Source organism: Procambarus clarkii, chromosome 45, assembly GCF_040958095.1.
Source record: "Procambarus clarkii isolate CNS0578487 chromosome 45, FALCON_Pclarkii_2.0, whole genome shotgun sequence".
NCBI lineage: Eukaryota > Metazoa > Arthropoda > Malacostraca > Decapoda > Cambaridae > Procambarus > Procambarus clarkii.
In genome coordinates this window covers 11168527-11182817 of record NC_091194.1, presented here as the reverse complement: position 1 = coordinate 11182817, position 14291 = coordinate 11168527, and the positions used below count along the sequence as shown (strand labels likewise).

The window sequence follows — 14291 nt, the reverse complement described above, 5'->3', positions numbered from 1 at the left end:
CAATCGGGCCCAACGGGTTTAGCGGCACTGAACCAGACGTGACAGGACTGGTGCCATGCAGACCATTAAAACACTGAACAGCTTCAGACATGACACAAACAAGGAGCAACAAACAGCTTTAAGCTCAACAAGCCACAGAGTAGCACAGAAAACAGGAGATACTTTTTCACCCCTAGGGTTATAAGCTCATGGAACCGCATACCCGCCGAAGCCGGAAATACCAGAGGAGAGGGGAGGACTTACGGGGGAGGAGGAGGGCCTTTTGACAAGCCGCCGGCTTGTCATAAATTCAGGTAATATATCCTAAGCTATTTGACTATACACCATAAAAATGATTGCTTAAAAACGTATGTAAGTTTTTTTATGAAGGAAAGATAAATCGGGTTTTAAATATATATCCAAAACACAGATGTAATAGGATTTTTTTTTTACATTATGAAAATAAATAGGTAAATAGTGACGCGAAATAGGGTCATTTGCGTAAGAAATTACCACATGACTTCGTGTACGCAGGACAGTTTCACGCAGAGCTCGGACACATGCCCTTGTTACTCTGGCCCGTGACAGTCTACCGTGTGTGTCATTCTGGCCCGTGACAGTCTACCGTGTGTGTCACTCTGGCCCGTGACAGTCTACCGTGTGTGTCACTCTGGCCCGTGACAGTCTACCGTGTGTGTCATTCTGGCCCGTGACAGTCTACCGTGTGTGTCTCTCTGGTCCGTGACAGTCTACCGTGTGTGTCACTCTGGTCCGTGACAGTCTACCGTGTGTGTCTCTCTGGCCCGTGACAGTCTACCGTGTGTGTCACTCTGGCCCGTGACAGTCTACCGTGCGTGTCATTCTGGCCCGTGACAGTCTACCGTGTGTGTCATTCTGGCCCGTGACAGTCTACCGTGTGTGTCTCTCTGGTCCGTGACAGTCTACCGTGTGTGTCATTCTGGCCCGTGAGTCTACCGTGTGTGTCACTCTGGCCCGTGACAGTCTACCGTGTGTGTCATTCTGGCCCGTGACAGTCTACCGTGTGTGTCACTCTGGCCCGTGACAGTCTACCGTGTGTGTCACTCTGGCCCGTGACAGTCTACCGTGTGTGTCACTCTGGCCCGTGACAGTCTACCGTGTGTGTCATTCTGGCCCGTGATAGTCTACCGTGTGTGTCACTCTGGCCCGTGACAGTCTACCGTGTGTGTCACTCTGGCCCGTGAGTCTACCGTGTGTGTCACTCTGGCCCGTGACAGTCTACCGTGTGTGTCACTCTGGCCCGTGACAGTCTACCGTGTGTGTCATTCTGGCCCGTGACAGTCTACCGTGTGTGTCATTCTGGCCCGTGACAGTCTACCGTGTGCGTCACTCTGGCCCGTGACAGTCTACCGTGTGTGTCACTCTGGCCCGTGAGTCTACCGTGTGTGTCACTCTGGCCCGTGACAGTCTGCCGTGTGTGTCATTCTGGCCCGTGACAGTCTACCGTGTGTGTCATTCTGGCCCGTGACAGTCTGCCGTGTGTGTCATTCTGGCCCGTGACAGTCTGCCGTGTGTGTCACTCTGGCCCGTGACAGTCTACCGTGTGTGTCATTCTGGCCCGTGACAGTCTGCCGTGTGTGTCATTCTGGCCCGTGACAGTCTGCCGTGTGTGTCATTCTGGCCCGTGACAGTCTACCGTGTGTGTCACTCTGGCCCGTGACAGTCTGCCGTGTGTGTCATTCTGGCCCGTGACAGTCTACCGTGTGTGTCACTCTGGCCCGTGACAGTCTACCGTGTGTGTCACTCTGGCCCGTGACAGTCTGCCGTGTGTGTCACTCTGGCCCGTGACAGTCTACCGTGTGTGTCATTCTGGCCCGTGACAGTCTGCCGTGTGTGTCATTCTGGCCCGTGACAGTCTGTCGTGTGTGTCATTCTGGCCCGTGACAGTCTACCGTGTGTGTCACTCTGGCCCGTGACAGTCTGCCGTGTGTGTCATTCTGGCCCGTGACAGTCTACCGTGTGTGTCACTCTGGCCCGTGACAGTCTACCGTGTGTGTCACTCTGGCCCGTGACAGTCTGCCGTGTGTGTCACTCTGGCCCGTGACAGTCTGCCGTGTGTGTCATTCTGGCCCGTGACAGTCTACCGTGTGTGTCACTCTGGCCCGTGACAGTCTGCCGTGTGTGTCACTCTGGCCCGTGACAGTCTGCTGTGTGTGTCACTCTGGCCCGTGACAGTCTGCCGTGTGTCAATCTCTATGAATACATTACATCAAGAACACATCTCATTCTCATGACATCTCTTCACAGTTTTGAAATAAGTTAGGTTAGGTTATGTTGAGTTAAGTTAGGTCATGTTGAGTTAGGATAGTTTATGTTAAGTTAGTTTAAGTTGGGTTAAGTTAGGTTAAGTTAGGTTAGGTTAAGTTGGGTTAAGTTAGGTTAGGTTATGTTGAGTTAAGTTAGGATTAGGTTGTGTTGAGTTAAGTTAGGCTAGGTTATGTTGAGTTAAGTTAGGTTAGGTTATGTTGAGTTAAGTTAGGCTAGGTTATGTTGAGTTAAGTTATGTTTGGTTAAGTTGGGTTAGGTTATGTTGGGTTAAGTTAGGTTAGGCTATGATAAGTTTGGTTAAATTATGTTAGGTAAAGTTAGCTTAGGATAGGTTAGAATTTTAAATTATGTTAGGTTATGTTAAGTTTGGTTAGATTATGTGATTTAAGGTTAGGTTTGATCTGGTTTGGTTAAACCTAACTTGGCTTGATCAAAAGTAGGTTAGATTATCGTAGGTTAGGTTAGGTTATCGTAGGTTAGGTTAGGTTAGGTTATCGTACGTTAGGTTAGGTTAGGACTTATTACTGGGTCAGAGCAGGTGACACTGGCCTAGCTCAGGTCAAATGGTTTTCAAACAGTCCAAGCCAGGTCAAATCCGGCCGGCTTACTTAGCTGGGCTTTACACGGGTCAAGGGATGTCACCGCAACTCAGTCGGACTGCCTGGGCTAATTTTGACGGGCCGCCTTGCGCAGTCTAGGGGTTTAAAACGAATCGGCTTTGGCCAACTTTGCTTAGCTTAAGACAGCTGGGATTAGCTTGAGTCAGCTGGGATTAGCGGGGCTTAATTGGGGTCAGCTGGGGTCAGCTGGGGTCAATTGAAGTCATCACCTGTGAAAGGAAGACGGGTTCTGGCCGGCGTATGTGGACTGTCATCTTTCTCCTTAGAGGTTGTACTCTGACTGACGGACGGAAGTGTTATATCTGGCACGAAGATGCCTGCAAACATTATATTTACATGTGTAAACTAACAACTTTATCATGACATATATGGATACTATTCTCGCTTAGCCCCGGATATAACGACCGGCCTAAAACCTGTTCTTATATTTTGCTGGTGTGAATCAATTGGAAAATGCCACTCAAACTGATCATCCATCAGAGGTGTTTGATAGTGAACCCGCACTACTCCCATGCTCTTCACTAACACTACTCCCATGCTCCTCACTAACACTACTCCCATGCTCCTTACTAACACTACTCCCATGCTCCTTACTAACACTACTCCCATGCTCCTCACTAACACTACTCCCATGCTCCTTACTAACACTACTCCCATGCTCCTTACTAACACTACTCTCATGCGCCTCACTAACACTGCAACTTGACACACACACACTCCAAGGTCACACTACAACATGACACACACTCACACTCCAAGATGACACACTCCAAAGTCACATTACAACATGACACAAACTCACACTACAACTTGACACACACACACATTCCAAGGTCACACTCCAAGATGACACACTCACACTCCAAGGTCACACTACAACATGACACACTCACACTCCAAAGTCACACTACAACATGACACACTCACACTCCAAAGTCACACTACAACATGACACACACTCACACAACATCATAACACATACACACAAACTCCAAACCATAATCTACTACACTTACTCTGTCACTAAAATCACAGATCTAGTAGATATATACAAATTCATTTATCTATATTATATTATCTATTTTCTCTATTCTATACACAATAATAATAATAATAATAATAATAAAGCAAGACCCTTAATATAATAGTATATCATCACACTTTGTGTACGAAATAGAGTGTATCAGGTGTATATAATACCTTCCTTATAATATTATACCAATTATATTCACGTGAATTAGCTTAACAAATTACAACATATTACATGAAATATAAATTGAGACTAGATGAGATCTTCAGATATTAATGTTTCAGGTGTTACTGTGATGTTAATGTTTCAGGTGTTACTGTGATGTTAATGTTTCAGGTGTTACTGTGATGTTAATGTTTCAGGTGTTACTGTGATGTTAATGTTTCAGGTGTTACTGTGATGTTAATGTTTCAGGTGTTACTGTGATGTTAATGTTTCAGGTGTTACTGTGATGTTAATGTTTCAGGTGTTACTGTGATGTTAATGTTTCAGGTGTTACTGTGATGTTAATGTTTCAGGTGTTACTGTGATGTTAATGTTTCAGGTGTTACTGTGATGTTAATGTTTCAGGTGTTACTGTGATGTTAATGTTTCAGGTGTTACTGTGATGTTAATGTTTCAGGTGTTACTGTGATGTTAATGTTTCAGGTGTTACTGTGATGTTAATGTTTCAGGTGTTACTGTGATGTTAATGTTTCAGGTATTACTGTGATGTTAATGTTTCAGGTGTTACTGTGATGTTAATGTTTCAGGTGTTACTGTGATGTTAATGTTTCAGGTGTTACTGTGATGTTAATGTTTCAGGTGTTACTGTGATGTTAATGTTTCAGGTGTTACTGTGATATTAATGTTTCAGTTATTCCTGTAATGATAAGAAGTGCCCTTTTAACCCCGAAGCCCCCTTAACCTTGGGACAACAGTGGCACTTACCAAAAGGGGCGGTCTGGAATATAGCTCTGTACCAGTGGCCAGCGAGGGTCTCCAGCGCCTGGCGATCGTGAAGGGGAAACATGTCCACGATGAGCTCTTCCGCCAGGTACACTCCCACTGTCAACACAACGCTTAGTTAGTCCTTTATCGCACTCAGCCCCTCACCACGATAGTAGTGGTTAGTGGGAGTCTACAGAGCCCCCACCATGTTGGTAGTGGTTAGTGGGGGTTTATAGAGCCCCCACCACGGTAGAAGTGATTAGTGGTCTCTTTCTGTGGTTGATTGTTCAATAAAGCACTGAACTATATGCTTGACAGCTCTCTCACCCTGTCCATGGAGGACAGAAGAAAATGAATATATGCTGGTTAGCATTGTAAATGTGTGAATTACAATCGAAAACACATCCTGAAAATACAATCGTAATTTTTAACTTTTTTTTTAAATCGATGTTTTCTCAATTATAAATTAATAATATTTTATATTATAATTTGGTGCATAGTTAGGCCTTGGTTCGGTTAGATGACGTGTTTAGGTTGTATTTGTAATTGGAGTTAACTCGTCCTCGACTCAAGTCCATTCCATCCAGCGGTCGACCCCACAGACGCATTCATAAATTTTAACATGCTGTTCATTCAAAACGGGAATTTTCTCAAATATTAAAAAAATATTGTAATTCATTAGCATATTGTGCATATATAGGCATAGGTTAGGTGTTTAGGTTCTCTTGGCAATTATTTGTATTTGTAATACGTGGGTGAAGCATTTACAGCGTTGTGGTTCGAACAAAAGTCGTCAGTGAAGCACTTGTTCCGGAAGTGTTCGAACGTCATCAGTTGTGAGTCGTGTGTAAACCGTTTTTCATTCATAAACAGGGGGTTTGGCGAATGGATGGAATCACTTTTGGGTCTTTGTTTGAAGGACGGGCTGCACGTTCACACTTTACTCGAACAGTGCTTCGTTATGGCTCATAACGCTTTCTACCTTCGAAGCACACCTCTATAAGTGCAGCCTATCCTCGCATACAAAGCGCTAAGCTCGTTAATCCAGCCGCCAAACCCCTTGTTTATGAATGAAAAGCGGTTTACACACGACTCACAACTGATGACGTCCGAACATTTCCGGAACAAGTGCTTCGCTCACGTCCTCTGTTCGAACCACAGTTCTATATATGCTTCACTCACGTACTACAAATACAAATAATCGCCAACATATCCTAAACACCTAACCTAACTTACGTCTAACTATATATATAATTTGTATGTATAATAACATTAATTTGTACAAGAGAACAAACTAAATTGTAGTTCACAGTATGTTAAAATTAATGACTGCGTCTGGGGAGGACGGACGCTGCTGTAAACAGCCCAGTGTGAGGACGGGATGGGAAGTGCTGGAGCGCCTCCTCATCAACAACAGGCAAATGTTCATTCCGTACAGCCACCAGAGTTTCTAACTGTCCTCAGGCTAGGGGTCGGTCCGTCTCCCTGTCCTCAGGCTAGGCTCGTCCGTCTTCCTGTCCTCAGGCTAGGGTAGGTCCGTCTCCCTGTCCTCAGGCTAGGGTAGGTCCGTCTCCCTGTCCTCAGGCTAGGGTAGGTCCGTCTCCCTGACCTCAGGCTAGGGGTCGGTCTGTCTCCCTGTCCTCAGGCTAGGCTCGTCCGTCTACCTGTCCTCAGGCTAGGGTAGGTCTGTCTCCCTGGCCTCAGGCTAGGCTCGTTCGTCTACCTGTCCTCAGGCTAGGGTAGGTCTGTCTCCCTGGCCTCAGGCTAGGGTAGGTCCGTCTCCCTGTCCTCAGGCTAGGGTAGGTCTGTCTCCTTGTCCTCAGGCTAGGGTCGGTCCGTCTCCCTGTCCTCTGGCTAGGGTAGGTCCGTCTCCCTATCCTCAGGCTAGGGTCGGTCCGTCTCCCTGTCCTCAGGCTAGGCTCGTCCGTCTACCTGGCCTCAGGCTAGGCTTGACCAAGCCCGAGGAAAGTTTTCGGCCTTGGGCCAGGGCCCAGCTTGGACGACCACAACCTCAGGACGGGGTAATGCCAGATCCTTTTCACCTTAATACTACCTTAGTATGATTCAGCCCTGAACTGACGAGCAATAAAGCGGGACGGGTCTTACCGAGCGACTGTCCAGGAAAGAGCTTGATCTCAGGGTACCCGGGGACGTGGCCCTCCTCCTGCTTGGCCCTGATGGCGTCCAGCTCGTGTCTGACGCAGTACTCCCTCTCCGCCGGGGTCAGCACGGTGTCCAGCGTCTGACCCGGGTACAGGAACTGGTCCAGTTCTCGCACCGTGAACTCCTGTACCGGTGGGGGAGAGGTCGAGATGAGTCAAACTTACCATTACACGCTTCCCAATGACACAGTTGAGCTATTAGTAATATGGTGGGTTAAGTTAGGCACGATTAGGTTCAAGTTTAAGTGAGTCTATTCCACCCATTAAAATGCATTCCAAAAGACAGAGGCCCTATACTTCTATACCCAGCCACTTGGGTTGGATGGTAGAGCGACGGTCTTGCGTCATGCAGGTCGGCGTTCAATCCCCGACCGTCCAAGTGGTTGGGCACCATTCCTACCCCCACCCCCCACCATCCTCGCCTCATCCCAAACCCTTATCCTGACCCCTTTCATGTGTTATATAGTCGTAATAACTTGGGGCTTTCCCCCTGATGATTCCCTCCCCTCCCCACCACCAATATCAGACCCTTAAGGGGCAATTACCAGCCGCTTGTATTTGCAGGTTATTAGGCAAGTATTTGCATAGACCCTTAAGACGCTATGACTTACAACTTCTATTACAAGTTCCTAAAGGGGCTCACAAATAATCTTAGGACACACCACCCATTTATCATAATTATTAAAAAAAAAAATTTAACATCATAATTATACATTTCAATTTCATTAATTCATTACATAATTACATAGTACATAATAAATTAAAATTATTTGATTATTACATCTACAGTGTGAGAATTTGATTCCAACACGGGGGAGACATCTTCCGTCACGCAGGGTGCAGTCACACCTCCACAGATCTCCAGTATCATCTGTTGATACTGGTAATGGCTTAAAATAGCCACCACGTACGTGCTATTCATGCCCGTGCCATCTATTGGGTGACTTAATTTCTATCAATCAATCTTGATTCCTGGATATTGTCTTTACATCATGAGAGCAACTGTGTGTGTGTGTGCACGGGAGAGACAGGAGTGGGGGAGGAGGACCCAGCATCACTGACCTGGATGAGCCCGGATGCTGCTCTCTTCTGGATCTCCGTGGCTTCTGCTATCTCCAACAGCTTGATCTTGGTGGCGGCCACGTGGACGGTCACACCCTGAGACAGAGGCTTTGTTATGGTCGGTTACACCCTGAGACAGAGGCTTGTGTTATGGTCGGTTACACCCTGAGACAGAGGCTTTGTTATGGTCGGTCACACCCTGAGACAGCCTCATTCAGACACCCCTTACAAGCACACCACTAACTCTACTCACCTGGCCCTCTAACACCCCCCTCCACCACTAACTCTACTCACCTGGCCCTCTAACACCCCCCTCCACCACTAACTCTACTCACCTGTCCCTCTAACACCCCCCCTCCACCACTAACTCTACTCACCTGGCCCTCTAACACCCCCCTCCACCACTAACTCTACTCACCTGGCCCTCTAACACCCCCACCACCTCTAACTCTACTCACCTGGCCCTCTAACACCCCCCTCCACCACTAACTCTACTCACCTGGCCCTCTAACACCCCCCCCCCACCACTAACTCTACTCACCTGGCCCTCTAACACCCCCCCCACCACTAATTCTACTCACCTGGCCCTGCTTCTGGGGTTCGCATCTCACTAACAACTCTGCTCCGCCATATTTGTACTTGGCCTCAATCTTCTCTATCAACCACTCCACCGCCTCCCTCGCCGCCCCGGAGTGGAACTGTGGGAGAGACATCAGCTTTACTGTGGGGGGACACGAGCTTTACTGTGGGAGAAATATCAGTCTTACTGTCAGGGGTACACTAGCTTTACTGTGGGGGGTACACAAGCTATTCGATATACTTATATATTCACCTATTTCGTCTTTAAATGTAATGTCCTATTAAGAAATATAATTCAAATTCCAAAATCGAATGTAATTCTAATTGTAAATATTAATAGAATTTGAATTCCAATCTAATTCTGCATATAATTACAGAGAGAGAGAGAGAGAGAGAGAGAGAGAGAGAGAGAGAGAGAGAGAGAGAGAGAGAGAGAGAGAGAGAGAGAGAGAGAGAGAGAGAGAAAAAGAGAGAATTCTATATATAATTTAAATACATACACTTCTAAATAAACTATTTTATTTACTTGTGTTAAGTGATGGAAAAATCCCCATAATAAATAATAATAAATATAAATAATAATAAAATAAATAATAATAAATAATAATAAAAAATAAATATAATAAATCCCTATAATAAAAAAATAAATAAAAAATAATCATAGCACTGTTTGCAATTATCATTGTTTACAACTTCGATTCCCGTTTATTTCCAGTGTGTATGTGTGACTCTGTACCTACCTTGATGACATATATGGTGGGAGGAATGTGTGATGACCCCGGCCCGTCGGGGGAGTCGACCTCGTCCTCACTGTCTGAGGGTTGCATGCTGCCAGGTCAACCACAGGTCAACCACAGGTCAGCGACAGTTATTGGGGGGTGTGGGGGCTCCCAGGCCTGATGGGGGGAGGGGTAAATAGGGTCATTATTAGATAATATTGTTCAACTGACATCTCGTTTTTTATAAGGTTACTCTTTGATTCTTATTTAAAAACTCTGTTGAACGCAATTTAACTAAATTTAACGTAACTGAATCCTATTTAGTGCAATTTAACATTAATTTAACTATTTAATGACATCTAACCCTATTTAAAGTTAATTTAACCATGTTTCAATCAATTCAGTCCTATTATTTAACTTTATGGGGCCACAAACAATATATGGCTTAATAATATGATTTAGCATACAATATTCATAACTCATCCTCAAGCCAATATGCAACTGAAAACTCCACACCCCAGAAGGATTCGAACCCAGATAGCCAGGAGCGCTGTGCACCTTGGCGTACCTGGTACCTTGACCACTAGACTATACAAGTGTACAAAAATCTATTTTATCCGAGATCCGATGGTCAACTCTCTCATATATTATATATATATATATATATATATATATATATATATATATATATATATATATATATATATATATATATATACATATATATATATATATATATATATATATATATATATATATATATATATATATATATATATATATATATATATATATATATAATATAGAGAGAGAGAGTGTGTGTGTGTGTGTTTAACTCAATTAATAAATAAATAAAATTATATATAATATAACGGAAGCTTTATCATTCAGTAAGAAACAATTTAGAACAATTTTTGCGTTCGTGCGTCCTGGCTATTAGATATAACATATATATGTTTATATATAAATATAAACAAATCTGAATCTAAAATAGTCATACCCATGTTATTTTTTTCATTTTAAATGAGACAATTTGAATAGTCTGCCATGTAGCCTTGTCCAGGTATATTAGTCTCCCCCCATGTTGTTCTCCTGATATAATGTTCTCTCTCTCTCTCTCTCTCTCTCTCTCTCTCTCTCTCTCTCTCTCTCTCTCTCTCTCTCTCTCTCTCTCTCTCTGTCTCTCTCTCTCTCTCTCTCTCTCTCTCTCTCTCTCTCTCTCTCTCTCTCTCTCTCTCTCTCTCTCTCTCTCTCTCTCTCTCTCTCTCTCTCTCTCTCTCTCTCTCTCTCTCTCTCTCTCTCTCTCTCTCTCTCTCTCTCTCTCTCTCTCTCTCTCTCTCTCTCTCTCTCTCTCTCTCTCTCTCTCTCTCTCTCTCTCTCTCTCTCTCTCTCTCCTCTCTCTCTCTCTCTCTCTCTCTGTCTCTCTCTCTCTCTCTCTCTCTCTCTCTCTCTCTCTCTCTCTCTCTCTCTCTGTCTCTCTCTCTCTCTCTCTCTCTCTCTCTCTCTCTCTCTCTCTCTCTCTCTCTCTCTCTCTCTGTCTCTCTCTCTCTCTCTCTCTCTCTCTCTCTCTCTCTCTCTCTCTCTGTCTCTCTCTCTCTCTCTCTCTCTCTCTCTCTCTCTCTCTCTCTGTCTCTCTCTCTCTCTCTCTCTCTCTCTCTCTCTCTCTCTCTCTCTCTCTCTGTCTCTCTCTCTCTCTCTCTCTCTCTCTCTCTCTCTCTCTCTCTCTCTCTCTCTCTCTCTCTCTCTGTCTCTCTCTCTCTCTCTCTCTCTCTCTCTCTCTCTCTCTCTCTCTCTGTCTCTCTCTCTCTCTCTCTCTCTCTCTCTCTCTCTCTCTCTCTCTCTCTCTCTCTCTCTCTCTCTCTGTCTCTCTCTCTCTCTCTCTCTCTCTCTCTCTCTCTCTCTCTCTCTCTGTCTCTCTCTCTCTCTCTCTCTCTCTCTCTCTCTCTCTCTCTCTCTCTCTCTCTCTCTCTCTCTCTCTCTCTCTCTCTCTCTCTCCCACACCATTGAGTTGCTTCACAGCGCTGGCCTGTCTGACATTTGATATTAAAGACTCTTTCAATTTTGATTTAAATAAATTCATTTGACAGCAACTGGGCTATAATTCTCTATATTCATTTTAATTTATTTAAGAGATTATCAGTCGGCGCTTTACACACACACACACACACACACACACACACACACACACACACACACACACACACACACACACACACACACACACACACACACACACGGAGGAATTCTGGACGTAATGTAGTAGGCTTCCACATGAACATGTTGGGCACTACCATGTTGCCTCCCCTCCCACCATTCCTCTGGGTTATATAACACCAGCAGTGACATAGCTGAGTGGTGACTGGTCGTGAGCCGGGATTAGCTCAACAGGTATAAACAGTCATATGTCCTTGGTGGTGGTGGTGGTGTTGTGAGTGAGAGAGAGAGAGAGAGAGAGAGAGAGAGGAAGAGAGAGAGAGAGGAAGAGAGAGAGAGAGGAAGAGAGAGAGAGATAGTGTGTGTGTATTAGGTTATTAGTTTTAAACTCAAATAAGTCTCTGATGCTTATTTTAACTCAAATGGCATCAGAGATCCATGTAGTTCTCTGATGCCTCTGTTCACCTAGCAGTACATAGGTACCTGGGGATGTGTGTGTGTGTTTTAGAGAAAAATATATGTACTAGATATTATAGTGGAAAACAGATTGGTTAGAAAAGCAGGGCCAAAGAGCTAATAGCTCGATTCTGCAGACACAAATAGTAAACACACACACACACACATCAAGACATGATCACAACCTACAAAATCCTCAGAGGAATCGACCGGGTAAACAAGGATAAACTATTCAACACTGGTGGGACGCGAACAAGGGGACACAGGTGGAAACTGAGTACCCACATGAGCCACAGAGACGTTAGAAGGAACTTTTTCAGTGTCAGAGTGGTTGACGGATGGAATGCATTAGGCAGTGATGTGGTGGAGGCTGACTCTATACACAGTTTCAAATTTAGATATGATAGAGCCCAATAGGCTCAGGAATCTGTACACCTGTTGATTGACGGTTGAGAGGCGGGACCAAGAGCCAAAGCTTAACCCCCGCAAGCACAAATAGGTGAGTACAAATAGGTGAGTACACACAAACACACACACACACAGTTCCTTACACCTTACAGACATAATAACACTCCCAAGAAACCATATATTACACAACCTCAAGTTAATCAAAATCCCCCATACTCGAATCACGTGATCACCGAATAATAATTATCCAAGAAATTAATTTAATTAAATTAAATCCACTTGACCATCACGACCGGACATAATGAGGTGATAGCCGAGGCTATTTGAACCACCCCACCGCCGGCACTCGGATGGTCAAGTGGATTAAGGCGTCTTGTACATACCAGATGCGTTGCTTCTGGGAGTATGGGTTCGAGTCACTTCTGGGGTGTGAGTTTTCAGTTGCATATGTCCTGGGGACCATTCAGGCTTGTTCGCATTTGTGTTCCTCACGTGTTGCCCCAAAGAATGAGGTGATTTGGTAAAATGCTATGCCCAAGATAACTATCCGAGTGCCGGCGGTGGGGTGGTTCAAATAGCCTCGGCTATCACCTCATTATGTCCGGTCGTGATGGTCAAGTGGATTAAGGCGTCTTGTACATACCAGATGCGTTGCTTCTGGGAGTATGGGTTCGAGTCACTTCTGGGGTGTGAGTTTTCAGTTGCATATGTCCTGGGGACCATTCAGGCTTGTTCGCATTTGTGTTCCTCACGTGTTGCCCCAAAGAATGAGGTGATTTGGTAAAATGCTATGCCCAAGATAACTATCCGAGTGCCGGCGGTGGGGTGGTTCAAATAGCCTCGGCTATCACCTCATTATGTCCGGTCGTGATGGTCAAGTGGATTAAGGCGTCTTGTACATACCAGATGCGTTGCTTCTGGGAGTATGGGTTCGAGTCACTTCTGGGGTGTGAGTTTTCAGTTGCATATGTCCTGGGGACCATTCAGGCTTGTTCGCATTTGTGTTCCTCACGTGTTGCCCCAAAGAATGAGGTGATTTGGTAAAATGCTATGCCCAAGATAACTATCCGAGTGCCGGCGGTGGGGTGGTTCAAATAGCCTCGGCTATCACCTCATTATGTCCGGTCGTGATGGTCAAGTGGATTAAGGCGTCTTGTACATACCAGATGCGTTGCTTCTGGGAGTATGGGTTCGAGTCACTTCTGGGGTGTGAGTTTTCAGTTGCATATGTCCTGGGGACCATTCAGGCTTGTTCGCATTTGTGTTCCTCACGTGTTGCCCCAAAGAATGAGGTGATTTGGTAAAATGCTATGCCCAAGATAACTATCCGAGTGCCGGCGGTGGGGTGGTTCAAATAGCCTCGGCTATCACCTCATTATGTCCGGTCGTGATGGTCAAGTGGATTAAGGCGTCTTGTACATACCAGATGCGTTGCTTCTGGGAGTATGGGTTCGAGTCACTTCTGGGGTGTGAGTTTTCAGTTATATATATATATATATATATATATATATATATATATATATATAATATATATATATATATATATATATATATATATATATATATATATATATATATATATAATCAAACTGAAAACTCACACCCCAGAAGTGACTTCGAGTCACTTCTGGGGTGTGAGTTTTCAGTTGCATATGTCCTGGGGACCATTCAGGCTTGTTCGCATATATATATATATATATATATATATATATATATATATATATATATATATATATACATGCTTTTATTGAAGCATGTTTTTCGTGTGAGGGAAATCTCCGAAACCTCTTTACCGATTGCTTTGAAATTTTTATACAACGTTGCGTCCGAATAGGCGCGTGTTTTTATATACCTACTATATACATGCCTCACCTGTGACAGGTAA

The 14291-nt window shown here is 44.7% G+C and overlaps 1 protein-coding gene across 3 annotated transcripts in view; it reads right to left on the bottom strand.

Annotated features, from left to right (window-relative positions):
- The window catches only part of Axs (Abnormal X segregation), an 88308-nt gene that overhangs the window by 48130 nt on the left and 25887 nt on the right, over positions 1 to 14291 (bottom strand). For 2 of the 3 annotated variants that reach the window (XM_069301407.1, XM_069301408.1), the window contains exons 2-7: positions 9410 to 9565; positions 8672 to 8788; positions 8091 to 8186; positions 6973 to 7153; positions 4867 to 4983; positions 3116 to 3223 (exon numbers count right to left, since the gene is read on the bottom strand). In XM_069301407.1, the coding sequence (XP_069157508.1) occupies positions 3116 to 3223; positions 4867 to 4983; positions 6973 to 7153; positions 8091 to 8186; positions 8672 to 8788; positions 9410 to 9496 (706 nt within the window). In that variant the 5' untranslated portion in view covers positions 9497 to 9565. The remainder of the gene's footprint in view (positions 1 to 3115; positions 3224 to 4866; positions 4984 to 6972; positions 7154 to 8090; positions 8187 to 8671; positions 8789 to 9409; positions 9566 to 14291) is intronic. The other variant, XM_069301409.1, reaches the window with a different exon arrangement.